The 24,277-nt window shown below is 36.8% G+C and overlaps 3 protein-coding genes across 3 annotated transcripts; all 3 read left to right on the top strand.

Moving 5' to 3' along the window:
* Positions 1–1,434: 1,434 nt before the first annotated feature.
* LOC137830911 (uncharacterized) lies at positions 1,435–4,019 on the top strand. The gene has a single exon (XM_068638312.2). It carries the CDS (start codon positions 1,435–1,437, stop codon positions 3,511–3,513), a length of 2,079 nt encoding a protein of 692 aa, XP_068494413.2. The 3' UTR covers positions 3,514–4,019.
* Positions 3,539–4,019, top strand: LOC150026280 (receptor-like protein EIX2). Its single transcript, XM_090302989.1, has one exon. The coding sequence runs from the start codon at positions 3,539–3,541 to the stop codon at positions 3,992–3,994; it is 456 nt and encodes a 151-aa protein (XP_090159115.1). The 3' UTR covers positions 3,995–4,019.
* Positions 4,020–5,648: 1,629 nt separating this feature from the next.
* On the top strand, positions 5,649–17,331 carry LOC137830912 (heat shock protein 70 (Hsp 70) family protein). The gene is made up of 13 exons (XM_068638314.2): positions 5,649–6,796; positions 8,764–8,923; positions 9,837–10,082; positions 10,196–10,332; positions 10,447–10,783; positions 10,912–11,073; positions 13,926–14,000; positions 14,080–14,180; positions 14,271–14,340; positions 15,328–15,384; positions 15,479–15,540; positions 16,595–16,667; positions 16,780–17,331. Exons 1-13 carry the CDS (start codon positions 5,799–5,801, stop codon positions 16,987–16,989), a joined length of 2,688 nt encoding a protein of 895 aa, XP_068494415.2. The 5' UTR covers positions 5,649–5,798; the 3' UTR covers positions 16,990–17,331.
* Positions 17,332–24,277: the final 6,946 nt, after the last annotated feature.

Here is a 24,277-nt window from a genome sequence, read left to right as displayed (position 1 = left end):
AAATTAGTATCTAAATTAGCTACCAATATTTTAGTTACTCATATTTTAGATTTTGAATTAGTCTTTAAAAGACTAATAGAGACTAATATAGAATAGTAGCTAAAATCTTGATAGCTAATGCTTAAATATCAATTTAGAAACTATTTTATAATATTCTATTAATAATAGAAACTACTTTAAATATTAATAATTTTTAATTTATAAAATGGTCTTTAATTTAATTAATTTAATTTAATTAATATAATGACTAATTATTTTAATCAATAAAATTAATTTTGATTTATTGATTTATCTTAGTGACACTTTACTATATTGAATAAAAATTTCACATAGTTACCATTATTATTTTTAATACATCTTTCAAAGAATAAAACTCATTTAGCAAGTTAAAACATATTATTGAGAAAAACCTAACTACATTTTAAAAAAATAAACGTCCAAATATTATTTATAAAACTAAAAAAATGCACAACTTTATAATTTGAAAACTCTTAAATTAAAATCCTAAATTACTATCTCATTTAATACAAACGTAAAAAAGAGAAGTATTAAGGATTTACTTGACAATCATATACATTTATAAAAGAAAATTTGAAACTATTAATTTACGTGCAAATTAATTTATGACAGCTTTCTTGTATAATTGCTTTATATTTTCATTATTAAATTATATATAAACTAATTTTAATTTATTAAAAAATATTTTATTTTATTTTATTTTATTTTTTCTTACTTTTTATTCTAAAATTAATTTTATAAATGTCATCATTGAGTTAAGCATACGGCATCCCACTTTTATTATTCAAGAAGAAAATATTGTTGACTTAAGTTGACGAAGACAAGTTGACGAAGACAGACTTTGACCTGGACAAAATTGGAACACAAATTGTAGACTTGTAATTTACGTTTACAAAATAATGGATATTATATAAAAAAATTATTTAATTTTTCGTTCAACCCGTTAACATTAAAAATAAAAACAACAAATTCCCATTTTTAAAAAGTAGAAACTGAAATAACTACAAATACTGAAATTATAATACACAGCAGTATATTTTAAACAATTATTTTCTATAGTTTTCTTACTTTCTAATCATCTATGCAAACTTGTAAGTTTATAGAAACGTTAAATAAATATATTTATAGAAAGAATAATGAAGTTTTTTTAGTAAAACTATTTAACACATAACATATATTGTCCTACTTAATCTTTGTAAGAAAATTCTTAAATCATAATCACTTTAAAATGAAATGATTAGGTGTAAAGAGCACAACTTTCTATAGAATATCTAACCCAAACATAAGTCACTGAATATTTTATATTCAACTTTTGATATGTGTGTTTAGGGCTGATATACATGCAGAGAGAGTGACCAGCAAGCACAAGTAGAAAACAACATTTGAGTTCTCATTTCCAAAATCAAGCAATCAACCATGGTTTGCTTCTCGTTACAATTTTGTGTTTTACTACTTTTGCTGTATGCAGTAACGTTTCAGAAAGGTGCCTGTAGTACAAATATGAAGCTTAGTTGCAATGAAAAAGATAGATCTCCATTGCTGCTCTTCAAACACAGTGTGAAAGATCATTCCAACAAGCTCTCCTCTTGGTCCAATGGAGAAGATTGTTGTGCATGGAAAGGGGTGGTGTGTGATAACACCACAGGGAGAGTCACAAGACTTGATCTTAACCAACAAAACTTGGAAGGTGAAATCAGCCTATCTCTACTTCAAATTGAATTTTTGACCTACTTGGACTTGAGCTTGAATGACTTTACAGGTTTAACTCTTCCACCTATCCTTAATGAATCACTACCTTTACATTTCAACTCCTCTAACCTTGAACTCTTGGACTTATCCTTCAATGAAGATCTTCATTTGAACAATCTTCAATGGCTTTCTCAACTTTCTTCATTGAAATTTCTCGATCTCAGTGAGATTAATCTTCAAAATGAAACAAACTGGCTTCAAACCATGTCCATGCATCCTTCTTTGTTGGAGTTGAAATTGGCAAGTTGTCATTTAGTCGACATGAGCCCTTTTGTCAAGTTTGTGAATTTTACATCACTTCTCACTCTTGACTTGTCTGGGAATTACTTTGACTCTGAGTTGCCTTATTGGTTGTTTAATATTAGCAGTGATATTTTCCACATTGACCTTAGCTTCAACTATTTGAAGGGTAGAATCCCCAAGAGCATGCTAAATCTTCCAAATCTTAAATCTTTGAGATTGGCAAACAATAAACTTACTGGACCAATTCCGGATTGGTTAGGGGAACATGAAGGCCTGCAACAACTTGTTCTTTCTGAAAACTCGTTTGAGGGTCCCTTTCCTTCAACTCTTGGAAACCTTTCATCCTTAACCGAATTAGGTGTTAGCTCCAACTCCTTGAGTGGTAATCTTACAGCCAACATTGGCCAACTCTTTAACTTGAGGACCTTGTTCATTGGAGGTTCATTGTCTGGTGTTATATCTGAGAAGCACTTTTCCAAACTCTTTAACTTAGAATCACTTGTCTTGAATTCAGGCTTTTCTTTTGACATTGATCCTAAATGGATTCCTCCTTTTCAACTTCGTGAAATTGGCTTGAAAAATACAAGTCTAGGTCCTACTTTTCCAGAATGGCTATACACACAAAGGAGACTAGGAACTATAGATTTTTCTCATTCCAGACTTTCTTCCATAAATGCAGACAAGTTTTGGAGTTTTGCAGCCAAAATCAGAGCCATTAACTTGTCCTACAACGCAATTAGTGCTGACTTGTCAAATGTCACAATAAATTCTAAATATATATGGTTGGGTCACAACAACTTCACAGGAACACTCCCACGTATATCAGCAAATGTCTTCTTTATTAGTTTGGAAAACAATTTCTTGTCTGGATCCATCTCTCCCTTTCTGTGCCATAAATTTAGCAGGAAAAGTGCATTGGGTTACTTGGATGTATCATATAATTTATTGACTGGAGTAATTCCCGATTGCTGGGAGAATGTGAGAGGTTTAACTTTCCTTTTCATTGGCAACAATAAGCTAGAAGGTGAGATTCCTCCATCAATTGGGTTGTTAAATGAAACCATTGTCATGGACTTTAACAAGAACAACTTGTCTGGGGAATTTTCATTGGACTTGTCAAACATGAAATCCTTGGTATGCATCAACCTTGGAAACAATTGTTTTTCTGGAGTTGTACCATCGAAGATGCCAGAGAGTATGCAAGTGATGATATTGAGATCCAACCAATTTAGTAGCAACTTTCCACAACAAATATGCAACCTCCCCTCTCTAATACAACTCGATGTCTCACAAAATAAACTTTTTGGATCTATTCCTCCTTGTGTCTTCAACATTTCTTCCATGGATGGTGAAAGAAGAATAATACATTTCGGATTTAATTTGGATTTGTTTTGGAAAGGTCGAGAGTTGGGGTATAGAGACATTGGGCTGCTGAGAAATTTGGATCTCTCATCAAACAATCTGTCTGGAGAGATCCCGAGAGAACTCTTTGAACTTGTCTAGAAATCATTTAACAGGAAAGATACCAATGGAGATTGGTGGGATGAAAAATTTGGAGTCTCTTGATTTCTCCAACAATCACCTTTCAGGCACAATTCCCGAAGCAATCTCTAAACTAACTTTTCTGAGTTATCTCAATATGTCGTACAATGATTTCACTGGACAAATCCCATTGGGGACTCAACTTCAGAGTTTTGATGCATGGAGCTATGTTGGGAATTCCAAACTATGTGGACTTCCTTTGTCAAAAAATTGTTCGATCCTTGGTGTTGGTGACAGGAGAGTGCAAGGTGGTGCAAACAAGTCAGAAATTGAATCACTCTATCTGGGGATGGGAGTTGGATTTGCTGTTGGCTTATGGGGAGTGTGGGCTTCTTTGTTCCTCAACACAGCATGGAGACACAAATATGTTCTGCTCTTGGATCATGTTGCAGATTGGCTTTACGTGTTTATAGTTCTCAAGATCAATAAATTTGTTAGATGAAATAAAACACAAATATTTCCTTCAACATTTTTTGTCATTATGTTGGAATTATATTACTTTGTTCACATACCTAGAGATGGTATAATATCATAATTTAATTTGTAGTATGTATTCAAAATTTACGTTTTATTCAGTATTTTTTTTCTTCAATTGATTCTCTACTGTATGATGTTGCCATCATTTGGATGTGACATGACTCTTATTTCCCATTGTAATTGCTTACATGTTTGTACATGAAAAAATAGAAAATGACTTAATTAAAATTTTAAGTTCATCGTAAATTTAAGTATTTCTAATTAAATTTCAACCAAAATTTCCACTCTATTAAATATTTAATATATTTATATTTTTAATTAAATTATTGCTTTCAATTGGGTTATCATTTAATTTCATAGTCTCCAAATGAACTTGAACAATAAGTAGAATACCATCAATTTTGTAAATTATTTTTTATTTTCCAAAAATTCTTAAACAATGATAATTAAAAGTAAGAACATGTTATCTCATTGTAAAATTAAATAATAATAGCTTAATTGAAAAAATGTAAAATTTTATTATGTTAATAAAAAAAGTTTTTAATAAAAATTTAATTAAAAATATATAAATTTATAATAAACTTAACATTAATTAAACTTCTTTTATATACACATATTATTTTGGTTAATTTACCTTTTTGTGTTATTTATATCCGATATAGGACCATAGACACTAAAATTTCTGCTTAAGATGTTTTACATTTTTCCATATTTAAGTACATGTAATATATATATATATATATATATATATATATTTTAAATTTTCTTTATTTTGTAAATCATCTTTTGATATTTGAAAATTAAATTTTATAAATATAGTAAACTATTTTTTATATATTGTAATTTGGTTCTTTGAAATGTTACAACAAAAACTTTTAAAATTAGAAAATTTCTTAAAATTGTTTATAGTTTTAAAAATAATATAAAATAAAACAATATATACTTTTTGTGCATGTATACCTAAAGAGAATTTTTTATTATAATCGTTTTTTTATATAATTTTTTTTTCATTCCACCCTTATTTAATATATTTCATTTTATTAATACAATAATTATTTTTTAAATTAATATTAATATAAAATTAGATAATAAAAAACATATTCTCATTTATTTCTATACTAAATTTTACTTTATATAGAATAACCTTCATTTTTAATCACTTTTTACAATTTTTTTTATTTTTCATTCAAAAATTAATCTATATGTATGTTACCTTCTTATTATCATCGTAAAAATTAAAAAAATAAAATAAAATAAAATGTAGATACACAGAACAAAATCGTTTGAGTTTCTGTATTTAATAAATGGAAAAGTGCGCAGAAAAATATCACCCTTAAAAACATTTCAAACGTGTTAAAATGTGAATTTTTAAGATCAGTTTGTGATTTTCAAGTTACATATTAACTACAGAATACAAGGTTAGAAGCGTCATTTCTTACACTCTTGACTCAGCGAGAACCTTCAGCACGCAGGAGTCAATAACAACACCACACACCATCTCAATTTCCGCCACGTGTACATTTCGCCACGTGTTTTGTTTTCAGTGGTTAAACACCCTTCACTCCGTCACACTTTCTCCCGTACAATAAATCTGCACCACTACCGTTACTTCCAATTTTATTATTATTATTAGTATTATTATTATTATTATTAATTATTAAACTCACTTCACTGCCACCACCAAGATCTCGCTTCCGTTTTCCCCAAAACATATTCACATAATATTCCCTCGCTTTCTCGGCGGTCAAACGCCGCATTCCGTCGGAAAAATGGCGTGGAAGGTGGCGCTAGCTGTGCTGTTCTCCCTCGCGCTCTTGTTCTCTCCGTCGCAAGCCGCGGTTTTCAGCGTAGATCTAGGTTCCGAATCGTTGAAGGTGGCGGTGGTGAACCTGAAGCCCGGTCAATCTCCGATCTCGATCGCGATCAACGAGATGTCTAAACGGAAATCGCCGGCGCTGGTCTCCTTCAACGACGGCCACCGCCTTCTCGGTGAGGAGGCGGCCGGCCTCGCCGCGCGCTACCCGCAGAAGGTCTATTCCCAAACGCGCGACCTCCTCGGGAAGCCCTATGCCTCCGCGCAGAAGATTCTTAACTCAATGTACCTCCCTTTCGAGACGAAGGAAAACTTCCGAGGCGGCATGAATTTAGTCGCGGACGGCGGAAACGAAAACGACAGTGTTTACTCCCCCGAGGAACTCGTTGCCATGGTGTTAGGTTACGCGGTGAATTTGGCGGAGTTTCACGCGAAGATTCCCATTAAGGACGCGGTGATCGCTGTGCCGCCGTATATGGGACAGGCCGAGCGGAGAGGGCTGCTTGCGGCGGCGCAGTTGGCGGGGATTAACGTTTTGTCTCTGATAAACGAGCATTCCGGTGCGGCGCTGCAGTACGGGATCGATAAGGACTTCTCGAACGAGACGAGGCACGTGATTTTCTATGACATGGGTGCTACTAGTACCTACGCTGCGCTTGTGTACTTCTCGGCGTACAAGGGTAAGGAGTATGGCAAGAGCGTGTCCGTGAACCAGTTTCAGGTGAAGGATGTGCGCTGGAACCCGGAGCTTGGTGGTCAGCACATGGAGTTGCGATTGGTGGAGTATTTTGCGGATCAGTTCAACGCGCAAGTTGGTGGTGGAATTGATGTGAGGAAGTTTCCCAAGGCCATGGCTAAATTGAAGAAGCAGGTTAAGCGAACTAAAGAGATTCTTAGTGCGAATACCGCTGCTCCTATTTCCGTTGAATCGCTTCATGATGACGTCGACTTCAGGTAGTTTGAATTTGAAATTACTCATTCTATGAAATTATATATTATTATTCTCTTTACTTCTGAGCAAAAGTTTATGCTTTGTGCTGTGTAGATCATGATTCAACCTTATTTGTACAGTGTACTTTAGCACCCTCTTTAATTGATTTTTATTACCTAGTATGAACAAGAACAGCCAGGAAAACGAGAACCAGTCTTTATCCTATATATTATGATGGCAAACTAATATGGGAAATATTTGATCCAAAGAGTTTTGTATTTTTCTTTTTTGGAAAAAACCAATTCAGTTGATATTGTTTCTAGGAATACATTTTCATGTATTTGATTTTTTGGGGGGATAGAGTGTTGTCTATTCAAAATGATTTTTTAAGAGTGGAGTAGCATTTTGTCTCATTTAGTAGCAAACTAAACTCCTAACAAGACTCTGTGTTTTTGTGTGGAGTTAGTTTTACATGAGTGGTAAGGTTATTGGGTATGCTTGCATATGTATTCAATAAGTACTGGTATTGGAAACATCCAGTATGGGTATTGGAATTATATGGGAACATCATAGCTTTCCTGTGAAATAATTACAGTAGCAAAAAGACTGGTAGAAAGAACACAGTTGCCTTTGCTTCAATTGTCTGAGTAAATTGTAACCTGAACTGCTCCAACCCTTCAGTAAAAGCATGTCCTAGATTTCCTTTGGGTAAAATTTAGTTGGATAAATCGTAGAAAAATGAGCTATTTATAGCAGTATTTTCCATTAACAAAGTGGTTAAGCTTGCAAATAGCTGATTGAGTCAATAACTAGTTGCTTAAGTGGTTAGTTATTTGCAATTAACTAGCCTTAGGTTTTACTGGCTGGCTAAGGTTGAGAAAGGGGCATCAGTCTTGGGAGTTATGCCTTGCTTGAATACAGCAGTAAAAACATGTTCTCACTATTTGTTTCAGATAAAAATAATTGGGAAACAAAATAATCAAATTCTTGATATGGTATTTCATGTTTTTGGAACAATTAACTACATGGTCAGTTCTGTCAGTGGTTTACACATTTGTCAGTCATTAGCCATTATTTTCACATTGTTAATTAGTGGGGTGGTTAATTGTTCCTAATAGAATATGTAATAGATGCATCATATCTTCATTCTATCTTCTGAACAAATATTGTATGTTTATGTGGGATGATCTGTTTGAAGTGTTTTTTCTTTTCATATTTCTTTATACATCATGATTTGTTTCCTTAATTATTAGCATTATAAGTCTAATATTAGTATGAATAGGTGTATGCTATGTATTTTGTTTCACATCAAGACAAAAGAAAATATTCATCTTTGTTTTGATTCTGTCTTTCCTTCACTTAAGTCTATGATTTCAGCAGTTCCTAAACTGAATATTTGTTTTTATCAAGTTTTCCTTTCTTATAATTCTCCCAAAATAAATTGCTATCCCAAATAAAAATTATAACCACAATCATGAATTTACATAATATCAAATCCAGCTCTTTGTCATCTCTGATGTCAAGGAGGTGCCAATCTTAACGAGATGACCTTGGGAGAATTCTTTACTAGTAATGCTAAAAAAAGTAAAACGCAATTGGTTGATTGATAGGTTAGGTTGGCATATTATGTCGTATCAGTGTCCGTGTCAATTGGTTGATCTTTAGAATATAGTAATATGCTTAGCTTTATCTTGGTTAAGGAGTTACATGTAACCTTAAGGACTGCATATTGGTTAATAGACAGGCTAGGTTTTGGTATCTTCTTACGGAAGAGATCAATTTGAAGATAGCTTCTAAAGGGGAAGTCAAGAAATACTGTGAAAAATGAAACTCTTATATTCTCAAGATTGTCAACAAAAATAAATAAACTAGTCAAAATAAAATGCAAATAATGACAAGGAAAGTAAAATTATAGTTTATTATCAAGTTGATATTCTTACACTGCATATAATGCTCAAGGGTCCTTCATACATGACATGTTTTCTTACAGGAGCACTATTACCCGTGAGAAATTTGAAGAGCTCTGTGAAGACATTTGGGAAAAATCACTTTTACCTGTGAAAGAGGTGCTTGAGCATTCTGGTCTTTCATTGGAAGAAATATATGCGGTGGAGTTAATTGGAGGTGCCACCAGAGTGCCAAAATTACAGGTGTGAATATTTTTTTTCCTTTCTTTGACAATTATTTTGACAGTGTGCACTCTGGCTAGGGTGGGGTTTGATCTCTGCATACAATATTGTTGTCCATGCTTGATAGTCGTCAGCAACATTTGTTTACCATATATATTATCTGCTATGTAAAGGATAAACCTAGTTATACAACTGTATCTGTATCCTGAAGTTGTATGCTGTCTTTATACTGCTGCTGCTCTGCTAGTATATTATTAGATGTTAAATGCACGTGCATGCTAATCTGATTTAACAGAAGTAACTAATCCGTCAGGTTAATTGTTCGTTAGATATTTTGTCAGGATGTTTTGTTACAACTCTGTTCAACCAAACTGATTCAGTTACTAAAGTTTTTTCCTCACAATTTCCTGTATTTTAGAGTTGCACTTGGCATCCAAAGCTAATTATTTTTTTCACCAGAAACACAATCATACTGAGAGAGCATTTCTGACCCTTTCCTTCTCAGTTTTCTGTCCTTTGCTCTCGCATTTTGTTCACTTGAACTTCAACATTTCTGTAATCTATATTGTCAATCATAGTAATTCATGCTGTCCAAGCTTGACCCTATTTTATGATAACCTGTACTTGCTACTTTTTTCTATTGATTTGAATAATGAAGACAAAGGAAGAGCACAGCTGATGCCTCAAATGTCGGCATAAAGATTTCAATGGAGAAGATTGACTGCGTATATAATTCACTTGCATTATCACTTTTTATTTCAAATATGAATATATCCGAGTTTGAATACCCAGAATCTATGAAATTGCAGCACTTTATTTTGTCGATGTATTGTTGGATACAGTCTTTGAACTTTAGTTTCACAGATGAAGTTTTTTACTTGCTGTGCATTAGTGTAGAGCTTTGTTTATTGATATTCTGTTAATATTATTACAGGCTAAGCTTCAAGAATTCCTTGGGAGAAAAGAGCTTGATAGGCATCTTGATGCTGATGAAGCAATAGTTCTTGGTGCAGCTCTGCATGCTGCAAATTTAAGTGATGGGATTAAATTAAACCGCAAACTAGGAATGGTTGATGGTTCCTTATACGGATTTGTGGTTGAGTTGAATGGTCCTGAACTTTTAAAAGATGAAAGCTCTAGGCAGTTACTTGTACCACGAATGAAGAAAGTCCCGAGTAAGGTAAATCAGTTTATGATTCTATGCTGATTGTGACTAAATATCATATGAAGAATGAATTGATCAATTATATACTCCAACTTTATTAATCCATTGTAATATTGTTAACTTACCAGATGTTTAGATCCGTTAATCATAACAAAGATTTTGAAGTTTCACTAGCTTATGAAAGTGGGCATCTTTTGCCTCCTGGTGCTACCGCTCCTGAAATTGCTCGATACCAGATATCTGGTTTGACAGATGCAAGTGAGAAGTAAGGATAAAAATCTTGCTGAAGTTTTGTGGGCATATTGCTTATTTAAGCCCCTTCAGGAATTGCTCTTAAAGTAAATGCCCTCATATCTTTGTTTCTTCTCTGTTCTTCTAGATACTCATCTCGGAATCTGTCATCCCCCATCAAGGCAAGCATACATTTTTCTCTTAGTAGAAGTGGAATTCTTTCTCTCGATAGGGCAGATGCTGTTATTGAAATAACAGAGTGGGTGGAAGTTCCTAAGAAGAATTTGACCATTGAGAGTTCAACCATTTCATCAAATGGTTCGGCTGAATCTGCTGCTGGAAATAGTTCTGAGGAAAGCAATGAAAGCATCAAAACTGACAGTGGGATTAGTAAGACATCCAACACTAGTGCAGAGGAGCAAGCTGCCGCTGAGCTTGCTACAGAGAAGAAGCTGAAAAAGCGGACCTTTAGGGTGCCATTAAAGGTGAATGTCAACTGGCCACCCTTATTTTGTGATTATTTAAACTGGGTGGTGAATTTTGGGAAAAATTGAAACAAGATCTAATATACTTTTCTTGCTTCATTGCTGTTTTTGCTTTTTGCTCATTACAGATTGTTGAGAAGATAACTGGACTTGGAATGTCTCTGTCAGAAGATTTTCTTACTGAAGTCAAAAAGAAATTGCAAGTACTAGACCAAAAAGATACAGACAGAAAAAGAACAGCTGAGTTAAAAAATAATTTGGAAGGATATATATATACTACTAAGGAAAAGGTTCGTAGAAAGCAATATGCTTATAGTTTTCACTTTGTTAACAGCCTTCATCTATTATGTAATGGGTAATTTTTATCCTTTAAAGATTTCTAATTTTCTTTCAGGGATTCATACAAAAGATTGACATTTAAGTAGTTGACTAAGTTTATACTGAGGAATTTAACTTTTGGTCTTGACTATTGCTTTTGAGAAAAAAATCATCAAAAGAATTGTGAAATGAAGGATGAGCATTTTTAAAACCCAAAATATACTAGCCTCCAGCCAAATTAACTTCAAATGCCTGTCTGTTGATCATCCTTCTATTCTTTTCCTTACATTCAGTATCTGCATTTGTTTGGAGAGTTTTTCTGATTGCCTTGTGTTTGTATTGGGAGGGTGGGATCTAGGAATGATGCTTCTACAGTTACTTCATAGGTTGACTGAATGTATAAACATATGCTGTTGTTTTTCATTTAGAGTGTTTAAAATGGACTAATTTAACTAGTTTTATCTGCTTATTAATTGTCCAATATGAAATGTTATTTAATTATTATTTCTTTTATAATGTTATTTTATTATTACTTATTTTGTGTGGACCCAACTTTAGGGTTAGTTAAGGCAAGTGCCTTTTTGTTTTGTAACTTATACACACACGCACAACAATAGTAGTAGAACAATGTAGGTTGAATGCACTATTTTCTCTATCTTATTTATTCAAGTTAGTACTTGAGTTAGTGTTGTCAAAATCACGAGTTTACTCGCATACTCGCACGAGTCAGCGAGTTTGGAAGGCTAGCCGAGTCTCGGTCAGCGGATCGGTATCAGAGAGGATCACAACGAGGTGCCGCACGGACCAGTGGATTGGAGGATTGACTAAGGTTGTTGATCGTGACTCGTGCATGACCATTTTTGGCCAAGAAAAATGGAACTTGGTTGCTCCAGCGCAGAGAATGAGGTTTGGCAACGGTGGCTTTGATGGTCTTGTGCGGTGGTGAGCTCCGGTGATGCTGTGACCATGCGGAAAATGAAGAGAGTAAAGGGAATGATGTGCGGCGCATGGAAGTGAAGAGTTGCCGCCCAAAATAAACCCTAAAACCTAATTCAAACATTTGGGTCTTGGCCCATTTTTAATATCAGAGTCTATTGCAACCCTAATTCAAATTAAGTCATTGGAGAAGTATTTTGTAGTAGCAAGAGGAAGTGAGCAGCACTATTAATTTAAAATCCTAAATTTATTTGGGCCTTACTGACCCATTTAAAATATTATGAGTTCCCATAATTTTAATTCACATAATATTTCTAATATTTTTTTAATTTATCTATAAATATATATTATAAGACTATAAATATATATTATAACACTATTAGTAACTCTTACAAGTCAAGTTACGATCCTCGAGCTATGATCCTTTATCTCCTCTCCAATTCTCTTACGAGTTACGAGTTTGACTACATTGACTTGAATGTCTTCTACTTCATTGTCTCCGACAACATTTATCATTGTCACTGTCATTGTTGATGTCAAGGTTAGGTGTGCCTCGAGGGGTGCGACCCAACCCCAATGATTGTGTAATGAACTGATCTCGGACACAATGATCTATGTGTGGTCAATTTTCGGAGTGTGTCCTTCATGTGCTGCCTTCCTGTTGTTGGAATCACTTTGCGATACTGTCGTCTGACTTGTCAACATTGTGTGCCTCTGTTTCAAACCTTGTTTCTCTATTTCAACATACTTTGGTGTCGGGACACATCCCCCTTTCACAGTCTTAGGGTTCTTCTATCTCCGTTGTTGTTCTTCATCTTTGAGATGAATTTAGTAGGTTTTGCTTCTCCCTTTTCTGCTACTCCTACCATTACAAGTGCAGAACTCAGTAGGAAGAATTATTTGTCTTAGTCTGTCTCTGTGGAGTTGTGTTGTGGTTTCTTGTTCAAGGATATCATGATCATTTGGAAACTAATGGCTACTATATTTATGATGCAAAGAGAGATATAGGAGGTTAGTGGGAAAACTCATTTTTCGTGTTATAACTAGACTTGATATTTCTTATAAAGTGGGAGTTGTGAGTCAATTTATGCAAAATCCTCACATTGATCACTAGAATGTTGTTATTCACATTCTATGAGTACATGGGAAATACTCTAGACGTAAGGTATTGGGATGATTGTCCCATTAACAAGAGATCTACCATGGGATACTATGTATTCCTTGGATGGAATCTTATATCTTGTATAAGTAAGAATCAAAGTGTTGTTGCCCGATCTAATTAGAAGCTTAATATAGATATGTGGCCCTAGCTACATGTGAACTTGTGGATTAAACAACTCCTTCAAGAGTTGAAATTTTGTTAAAAAGTTGAGGATGAAGTTGTGTTGTGACAATCAAAGCAACTCTTCATGTAGTCTGTTCAATCCAGTGTTTCATGAGAGAACATATAGAGATTGATTGTCTTATTGTTAGAAAGAAGTTCTTGTCCAAGAATCTTTTTACTGAGTTTGCAGTTTTAATTAACAACTCGCAGACATTCTAACTAAATCTTTAAGAGGACCTAGGATTCAATATATATGTTTCAAGCTTGGTGCATATGATCCGTATGCCCCAGATTGAAGGGATTGTTAAAATTAAATGTTATTTTATTATATTTCTCTTTTATGTACCCTGCTTTCGGGTCAAGGTTAAGGAAAGTGCCCTACCTTTGTTTTGTAACACACACAAACACACGTGTGAGTGAGTGTGTGTGTATACACTCTCACATCAATACAAGCACAATAGTGTAGGTTTAATACACTGATTTCTCTCTATATATACATCATTACAGCACATCAATATAACTGCTTTATTCAACTTGTTCTTAATGCTTCTCATGTTTTGTCAGATTGAAACTCTTGAGGATTTTGAAAAAGTTTCTACAAGTGCGGAACGTCAGTCTTTCATTGAGAAGCTTGATCAGGTTTAACCCTTTCCTTGGGCAACTTAATAAGAAGTGTTATTGATAGGAATATTGACTAAAGCCTTTTGCATTCTGTCAGGTGCAAGATTGGTTGTATACAGATGGTGAAGATGCCAATGCCACAGAGTTTCAAGAGCGTCTAGATCAGTTAAAAGCTGTTGGAGATCCAATTTTCTTAAGGTTTGTTATAGTTAGCCCAATTATATCAATTTTAATCTGTACGGTTTTTATTTGATAGAGATTTTCTGAATACCTGAAAATCTGTTTCAGGTTAAAAGAGCTTACAGCTCGTCCAGCAGCAGTTGAGCAAGGTCGTAAGTATATTGATGAGTTGAAACAGGTACATCTCATGTGAAGTGCCTTAGAGCTTTTTACTTTCTTCATGATCTTTTTGAAGCTGATTTTTTTTTTGGGTAGGGTTGAATTATGTCAATTCCTCAGCTATTTTTTGTAATTTCTGAAATTTGAATTGTTTTAATTTAAATTTATTTCATTTTTAATCCTTTGTTTAGATAAATCAATTCATTTTTTTAAATTTCAAACTCTTGGTTTGGATAGGGTCACCATATTGCAATTTTCTTTTTTGACGATAGGGAGAAAGAGAGGAGAGAGAAACAGGAGAACAGAGAGAAAGAAAGCGCAAAACAAGGAAATAGAAATGGGAATGGGGGTAGAAGTGAGAGACGATGGTAAAGAGAGAAAAGGGGGAGAGGAGAAAGAAAGAGGGGAGAGAGAGAGTGAGAGCATGAATTCAAAAGCTTGTTGAATTTGATATAATTTATATAATCTAAATACTTTCACAAATACTTTTTACATTAATTCAGCATATTTCACAAATTCTATACTTTTTGCTAATGACTTTGATGCATGTGTATGTTCTTGTTGTAAACTTACGTTGGATCAGTAGAGGCTGTAATATGATAAACAAGAAGATTTTCTCTATTTTTCTATTACATTAATTCAACATATTTCATTAAAAAGAATGTACAGATTGGTTGTTGCCCTTGTTGAGATGTTAGATATATAATCTAATACGACAGACAACTTTCATTCAAGTGGTTATTTATCCAATTTTCATCATATCAGCACTTATGTACTAATTTCTATAAAATCATTTGGACACATTCATACTACAGGAAATCATTACCAGAATAAAATGCATTGAAAAAGGCGTTAGTTAGGTGAACGAAAAATATACCTCGAGCAATTGCTTGGGTGACTGATGTCTGAAACATTTATTGTATATTTTGTGAATTTGTGAAGTTTTTATATTCAACTGCTGCCAGCTATTTTCTGATGTAACTTTATACATTTATGACTTGTGCAGATTGTTGAAGAGTGGAAAGTAAAGAAGCCTTGGCTTCCGCAAGAAAGAGTAGATGAGGTATGGTTTAACTTTATTTTGATGACTTGGAATCTATTAAAGCTGATGTGTTACCTTCAGAAAATTCATTGTTTTTTGGTTCTTAACTTGCAAGGTTATCAAAAGTTCTGAAAAATTAAAGAATTGGTTGGACGAAAAAGAATCTGAGCAAAAGAAGTAAGTTATTGTCGTAGTACTTTAGTTGTTATTGAAGCTACAATTAGTTGTTTACCTTGTCATTTGAATATTTTGTCATGTCGCAAGGCGGATGCCTGAATAAACATTTACCTCTACTTTTCTTTATTTAGAAATAATATTACATGAAAAAGTTCATCCATAACATGATTGGAACAAATACTGATTAAAGGAAATGAAACTAGAAATCAAATAATAGCCGGAGATAAATGAATATTTTTAAGAGGAAGAAGATAATACAAAGGATGTTTAAAGTTCACTTGCTCAGAGCCAAAACTCCAATAGAGAAAAAAATCCTCTGCCTAATAACAACCCAATCATCAAACGATATCCCCCACTCTGCTCTCGGTTCTCACTGTAACCTAATTCACACATCACAAACCCTGTGCTTCTGTCTCTACCACCTAATCATTTATAAAATGATTCCCTTTCATCTGCTACAGTTAGCTTGTATGGCACAAAAATATGATCAATGACAATGGGCTACATAATGAAATAGTTTGGGTCAAAATAAGGTTATTTGTGTCAGTATGGAAGTCGCTTCTGCTAACATAATATGTATGTAATGTGCAGTGTATTGTGCTACTCAGTATCTGTGGAATTCTTGAAGAATAAAATTTCAGTGCTTTAAAATATTCAAATAACCTAAATTCCACTTTTGAGATTTTAGATTCTTCTCTTCAAGGTCTCTTTGCCTGTTGTTATTCATTTTCTAGATAAAATTTTCCTAAGTTTTTTCCTTTGAGGGTTAGCCTCCCTCCCTTTACTGTTCATAAAGGCTGTGGATCATCTGAATCATATCATTGACGGCTTCATTGTTTTAGATTACTCCCCTTTTTTTAGATCATATTGTACTTTTCCCATTATGCGCTTCCAAATATTTAAGAAAATGGACTAGTCTAGCTTTGTAAAGTATTCACTTTTTCCATTTTACTGACTGCCAAAAAGAGTTTGTCCATTGAGGAAATTGCAAATATGCTCATAACATTTTTAATGTAATTGATTATTACATTCCTATTCTGTACTTGTTTCGAAGGGCTTCTGGATTCAGTGAGCCAGCATTTACATCCGAAGAAGTATATTTAAAGGTGCTTGATCTGCAAACCAAGGTAACCTGTCTCTTCTACTTGTCTGAATGAAGACAATGTATTGGCATATGATTTTACAGGTCTAAGAAAGCAGTGCAATTTTTTGTTAATGACCTTGTTTCCTGTACTACAGGTTGCCAGTATTAAAAGAATTACCAAGCCCAAGCCTAAGGTTCAGAAGCCTGTAAAGAATGAAACAGAGAGCAATGAACAGAAAACGGATGATTCCAATTCTACCCCAACAGACAGTTCCTCTTCAAGTGATTCAACTGCTGACAATTCAGAAGAGACAAAAGAAGAAGAAACTGTTACTGAGCAACCCGAAGTTCATGATGAGCTATGATTAAATGGAATATGCATGTCTGTCCAGTTTTAATAGTCAAATGTAGAATGGTAATGGTAGAAATTAATAGGTGAAAAGGAGGCAGTGTCAGTTCTCAGCTAGCAGGATAATAGAGTTGAGGCAACATTTGCTTGCTGGTTGAGTGCTAAATTTTTGAGGTTAGATGAGTCTTACTGTAGAAGATGATTAATTTTCCTTTTATATTTAAGGGGACAACTTATAATTTACAGCCATATGAAAAATTGTATCTGCCTAAACACAATGTAATAGGAGAAGAGAAAAGACAACTCACGAGACTTTATTTGTGATATCAAATACGAATTTTGCTTCAGTATCAAATAATTATAAGCTCTTCTTTTCATAGTATACTAAACTCTTTATGTGGTTAATGGAGACCACATATTATCATACGACACATTCTAAATTTTGTTGAGTTTTCCCTTTCAAGTTTAAAACTAATTCTTTTAATCTCTCTAATTGAAATTTAATATTTTTAATTTCAAGATTTAAAATTTATTTTCTTAGTCTCACCTGATGTTATCTAAAATTTTTAGCAATTGAAAAATACAAGGTGTACTTGCCTTCCTTTTCAGGAACAACCAATACTTTGTAACTGAGTTTGATCATCATAAATTAATTGACCTAATCAATATCATAAGTAAAATGATCTAATGAGTTTTAAATGATAAGTTGCTATTTATGGAATATTGAAAAGCAGTTACATGGCCATCCCAAGAGACTCAGAAAATATCACCAGATGAATTTATAAATATTCACTCTTTATGAAGTACAATCTTATCTTATCTCATACTCTAAACTCACCTATTGTTAAGAATTCACTATTTTTGTCCTCTTACTGACTTAAGCATCGGGAAGTCTTTTTCAGGTGGACTTTTCCTTCTAATCGGAGACCAACTGAAAACTCGTTCCTTAAGAAACATCCTGTCCTTGTTGAGTTGCACTCCTGAGTTCATTTTCGATAGGAACATTTGACGCTCACCGAGGGATCTTGACAAAACTTTTCCCAGGACCACTATAGCAGCTAGACACACTGTCGACATGAGTGCCCAACAAGATAACACGAATCAACTGTTGAACCAAGTGGTGTTCAAGCTTTGAAGAATCCAAATCCTTTGAAGGATGTTGAAGTCTTTGCTGTGCTTGGTGTTGCTGTGCTGGTTTAGTATAGTTCTGGGGTAGTTTGAATGTTGTAATCCACCATTTGATTAAATTTAAAGCATAGGCATTCTCAATCTTTGTGAAAGTAAAATGTTTTCAAACTAAGTTAAAACAACCGATTGTTTATACTTAGGTGTTTTGAGAAAAAGATTGAAAAGTGTTTTTAAAATGGTTGAACTGTTAAGAACCAAAACAACCGATTGATTTGAGGAAACAACCGATTGTTTGTTTTGGGACCATAACAGAAAAACTGTTTTATCTTTGACTGAGCTTTAAATAATTTAACTGCTTACGCTCCAGTCATTAAATGCTTTGACCAATCTTTTAATGAAATTTAAGAGTTTGTTAAGATTTGATAACAAACTACATCTTTGAATAAATTCAGAATAACAGATTTGACAATTAATCTTTGACAAGTTTTTTGCTAAGAGTTTTTGAGTTTTTCAAAGAGCTGAGATTGCTAAGAGTTTGTGATTGATCAAAGTTTGTGGAATAGGATTTTGCTTGTATTGATTTCAGATTATCTTCTGTAACAAGTGTAATCCTTGTACTCTGTGAAACAAGTTTCGTTTCTGTGTTTGCTAAGATTGACTGTGTGTTCTTGAGGGGATCAAGATCAGCAATCTTGGTGTAGGTGTGTTGGCCAATGTTGGCCAAGGAGAGTGTGTTTCTTGAGGTGTTCAAGGTCATTCTCTTGGTGGTTGTGTAAGTAATCAAGGTGTGATTGCTTAGTGGATTTCCTCAGGGTTTCTGAGAAGACTGGATGTAGCTCTGAGTTTGGAGTGAACCAGTATAAACATTTGTGTACAATCTCTCTATCTCTAACTCTTTAAATTCAGTTTTATTTGTTGTTTGCTGGTATAAACAACCGATTGTTTTTATGGTACTGCAGCTTTTGCTTGCTGTTTTGGTGAACTGAATTTCTGAATCAATTGCTTTCCTAAGATAATTTCATTCTTTTTTTAAAAGTTTACGAAAATTCTCTTTAAACAATTCACCCCCCCTCTAGTTTAAAGCCATCCATTATAACATCAACTGCTTAAGACTTTTCTTCGGAGGGGTGAAGAGAACTCTTAAAGAACCATGAGGGACGCTTTAGGTTAGATGCAAGAGAAAATGAAGTAGAACTTGGCCTCCCTAAAAGAACAACGTAGGGTGGAGTTACTAATGCTGCAAAACCAGATAACTCGTAAGGACGAAAACCAGCGCCAAGAAGAAGCATCTGCGCGCGGTGCACTAGGTCAATTATGTTGTCATCCGGTCAAGGATGCCCCCTATCACGTTCACTGAGGAAGATTTCAAGGGTGTAGAACCCTCTCAGGAAGACCAGATGGTGATATCAGTCGACATTGAAACCTTCACCATCATGAAGACCCTCGTGGACCAGGGGAGCTCGGTCGACATCCTCTACTGGAAGACCTTTAAGCCTATGAGGATTCCAATAGAGGAGATGACACCCTACGATGACCACATAGTTGGCTTCTCAAGAGAGCGAGTGGGCACGAAGGGGTACATCGAGCTATACACCACCTTCGACCTAGAAAATGCGAGTAAAACCCTGAAGATCAGGTACTTGTTTATTGATGCCAATACCTCATACAACATTATGCTCATACGGTTGTCTCTCAACAAGCTTGGAGTGATCATTTCCACCCCACACCTCGCAATGAAGTTTCCATCTTTGTCGGGAGATATATTGACAATCCATGTGGATCAGAAGATTGCAAGGGAATGCTACGAAGAGAGTCTGAGAGTGGAACCCACTCGCGTCTGGAAGTCAGTCACCCAGACGAAAGATGGCTGGACGAGGGAGGTCCCCCTGAAGATCAGAGCGACCAGCGGAACACGCAGTTGCCATGATTGACCTCGACCCTTGAGAGGTGGAACCAAGGCTTGAAGCCAAGGACGAGTTGCGTCATGTCTCGATCATCGACGAAGAACGCTACACGAGTATTGGCACAACAATGGCAGCCGTTGATGCTGAGCTCATACATCAAGCTTTGAAGAAGAACGTTGATCTTTTCGCTTGGACGGCTGCCGAGGTACCAGGTGTAAACCCTGAAGTCATAACCTACAGGCTATCGGTCTACAAAGAAGCGCGCCCGGTCGCGCAAAAGAAGATAAATCATGGAGAGAAAAAAGAAGGCTCGTGGCCCAAGCGGAAGCCGAGAAGCTCTTGGCTGTCGGGTTCATTCGAGAGGCCTGGTATACTACTTGGTTGGCGACGTGGTCATGGTCACCAAATCCAACGGCCAATGGCGAATGTGCGTTGACTATAAAAGCCTGAACAAAGCGTGCCCAAAGGACTCCTATCCCCTGCCTAACATCGATCGTCTGGTTGATGGGGCAGCCGGGCACAAAGTGTTGAGCTTCCTAGACGCTTACTTTGGTTATAACCAGATAAGCATGCACCCCAGGGACAAGGAGAAGACGACCTTCACGACCGATGGTGCAAATTACTTCTATGAAGTAATGTCGTTCGGCCTAAAGAACGCATGAGCGACGTACCAACGGCTGATGGATACAATCTTCAAAGGGATGATCGGCAAGAGCGTGGAGGTCTATGTGGACGACATAGTCGTCAAATTTGACTCGTGTGACCAGCACATCAAAGACTTGCAAGAAGTCTTTGATGCTCTAAGAAGGACCAACATGTGCCTCAACCCCGAGAAGTGTGCATTCGGGGTCGAAGGGGGCAAATTCCTGGGTTTTATGCTAACCCATCGGGGAATTGAAGCCAACCCCGATAAGTGAAAATCAATAACTGAGATGAGAAGCCCAAAGAACCTAAAAGAGGTGCAACAACTACTTGGCAGGTTAACAGCACTATCAAGATTTGTTCCTCAGCTTGCCAAGTGGATCAAACCAATGACACAAATGCTCCGAAAAACAACAAAGTTCAATTGGAATGAAGCTTGTGAAGACATTTTCAACGAGCTAAAGGAATTTCTCTCGTCACTGACCATCATTCAAAAGCCAAGGCAGGATCATCCGATCATAGTATACCTGGCAGTATCAGAAGAAGCGGTCAATGCGGCCTTGGTGCAAGCGCTCAGTCGCGCGCTCCATGCGGACGAGACAAGGTACCAGATGATAGAGAAAGTAGCACTAGCACTGGTTCTGACAGCAAGATGGATGCGACCATACTTTCAAAACCACGCCATAATGGTAAAAACCAACTACCATTTATATATAATATTGTCTAAACCCGATCTTGCAGGATGAATGATAGGGTGGTCGGTCGAGCTATCAAAATTATACATCCGATATGAACCGAGAGATGCCATTAAATCCCAATGCTTGGAGGACTTCTCGATAGAGTTAGCACTACAACCAGATGTCTCGACCAAATAGGCGTTGTATATGGATGGATCATCCAATAAGACCGCCTGCGGCGCAGGGGTCATCCTAGAAGGACCAAACGACCTGTTGTTCGAACAAGCATTGCAGTTTGCCTTCAAGGCAACAAACAATCAGGCGAGTACGAAGCCATCTTGGCCAGCCTTAACCTCGCCCATGACCTCACAGCCCGCGAGGTGGTGTGCAAAAGTGACTCACAACTTGTCGTCGGGCAGATCAAGGGTGAATTCGAAGTAAAGGAGCCCCTACTCCAGTGGTACTATCACACGATCGACAATTCAATTGCCAAATTCGATAAGGTCATTATCGAACACATACGCCGACAGGACAATGAACGAGAAGACGCACTATCTCGCCTCGCATCCACAAAGAAACAAAACCACCATCGGTCTGTCGTTCAGATTCGTCTGAAGCAGCCGAGCGTGGGTGATGCCGAATGTTTGGCTGTTACCGAAACTGATACTTGGATGGGTCCAATCATCCAATACTTAGAGTACGGAACGTGCAAGCCGGGCGACGAAAAGGAAATCAGACTGCAGTGCGCACGGTACACCTTGATCGGTCTTGATCTGTACCGAAGAGGCTGTTCAATGTCGCTCCTAAAATGCCTCACCAAAGAACTAGCACAATACGTGTTGCAAGAGATTGAAGATGGAGTGTGCGGCAACCACTCTGGAGCACGAACAATGGCGGCCAAAGTTATCAGGGCAGGGTACTATTGGCCGACCGTCCAAGGAGATTGTGCATAATACGTGAAGAAATGCTTGAAGTGCCAACAGTTCGGTCCCCTGCATCATTCAAAGCCGGAGGAGCTCCACAGCATGACGTCTCCTTGGCCGTTTGCCATATGGGGGATGACCCTTTCTTGCCCGGTAAAGGTCAGACAAAACACCTACTAGTTGCAGTGGACTACTTCACGAAGTGGATAGAGGCTGAGCCTCTCGCTTCTATATCGGCCAAGAATGTCCAAAACTTTGTTTGGAAGAATATCGTGTGTCGGTTTAGGGTGCCACACACAATCGTATCAGATAACAAACGACAGTTCATTAATCGAGGGCTTCAAACTTTTTATGATGACCTCGGCATCAAATCCGTGACCAGCTTGATCGAACATCCTCAGACGAACGGTCAAGTCGAAGCCGCCAACAAAGTCCTCTTAAACGAGTTGAAGAAGAGACTTGGCACAACCAAGGGAAGGTGGACAGAGGAATTGCTAGAAGTCCTATGGGCATATCGATGCACACCCCAGACAACGACCCAAGAAACGTCGTACAACACCGAAACCATGATACCGGTCGAAGTAGGCGAGCTGTCCATCAGGCGACAACTCTTTGATCTATCCTTAAATCAAGAAAGTCTGGCGGTCGGGCTTGACCTCATTAATGAACTCCATTATAAGATCAAAATCCGCGAGGCCGCATGCAAGCTGCGAGCAACAAGAAGATACAACACAAAGGTTCGGCCAAGAAGCTTCCACAAAGGAGACCTTGTCTGGAGAATGCGCAGCGATACAAGGAAGTCGGACGACAAGTTCTCGTCCAATTGGGAAGGACCATTCTGAATCCGAGAATTCAGTGAAGGGGGGGCATACCACCTAGAGTGGCTATCAGGAAAAGTTGTACCGAGGACGTGGAATTCCACGCACCTCAAATTTTATTTTAGCTAAAGGATGAATAAAATCTACGCACTCTTTTCTCACCCGACAACACACAACGGTCAGAGAGGTTTTAAAGAGGCGTTTCTATCAAGCAACGTGCAAATTATAAAATCAACCTAAGAGGCACGATTCGACCAAGATGAAGCCCTAACCAGCATACCCTCCCGATACCTAAAACGCAAGTGTCGGCCAGGATGAAGCCCTAACCGGCATACCCTCCCGATACCTAAAACGCAAGTGTTGGTCAGGATGAAGTCTTAACCGACATACCCTCTCGACACTTCATCTACACGATTCAGCCAGGATGAAGCCCTAACCGACATAAGCACCACACCGACCGTTAAGGATAACTTATGCAAATATGGTTATTTAAATCCAGTTATTCATTATACACTCCACAACCGAATGATGTTAAAACGAGTTTTAGTTATTTAATTCACATTGCAACACTAAACGATAAGGATAACTTGAACATATTTCCATAAACAACTAATTGCATTGATATTAAACAAAGGGGGAGGCCACACCCCGGCCTCAAGGGAACAAAATTAGCGAGGGAAAAGAAAACTAAAAACCTAAACTACGGTCTTCAGCATCATCGCTCGGCGCAGGCCCAACAGCGGTCTGCAATCTCTGGACTTTGTTCGCGGGGACAAGGCGGTCGTCGAAGACCTCCATCTCCTGATCAAACTCACCAGAAGGAGGAGGGCCACCGTACAACACCCAAGCCTTCTGAATGGACAAGTTGAAACTTTGACTAATCAGAGCCATAGTATCGTCCAAAGTTTTGTCCAACTCGGCCTCGACCGACTCTTTCCCTCGCTTTAAAGAATCCACGTCGCCCTCCAGCGACAACATCCTTTGGCCAGCCTCCTCCAAGGCTTTCTTAAGTCGGTCATTCTCAGCTGCCCTATCGGCCTCCAGACATTCCAGCCTGACTATCCGAGCCGCGTCCAGCTCCCACTCGGCAGCTTGATCACACAGTTTCTTCTCATAAGTCGTGTTGGCGTCAACAACTTGCTTTAGGCTGCTCGATGCCTCAAGAAGCTCATGCTCTAAGCGGGAAACCTCCTCCATGCGCCGACCACGCGC

This window comes from Phaseolus vulgaris, chromosome 6 (assembly GCF_051622355.1).
Source record: "Phaseolus vulgaris cultivar YP4 chromosome 6, ASM5162235v1, whole genome shotgun sequence".
Classification (NCBI taxonomy): Eukaryota; Viridiplantae; Streptophyta; class Magnoliopsida; order Fabales; family Fabaceae; genus Phaseolus; species Phaseolus vulgaris.
Note: the sequence above shows the minus strand (reverse complement) of the source record. Positions and strands in the feature narration are given on the sequence as shown.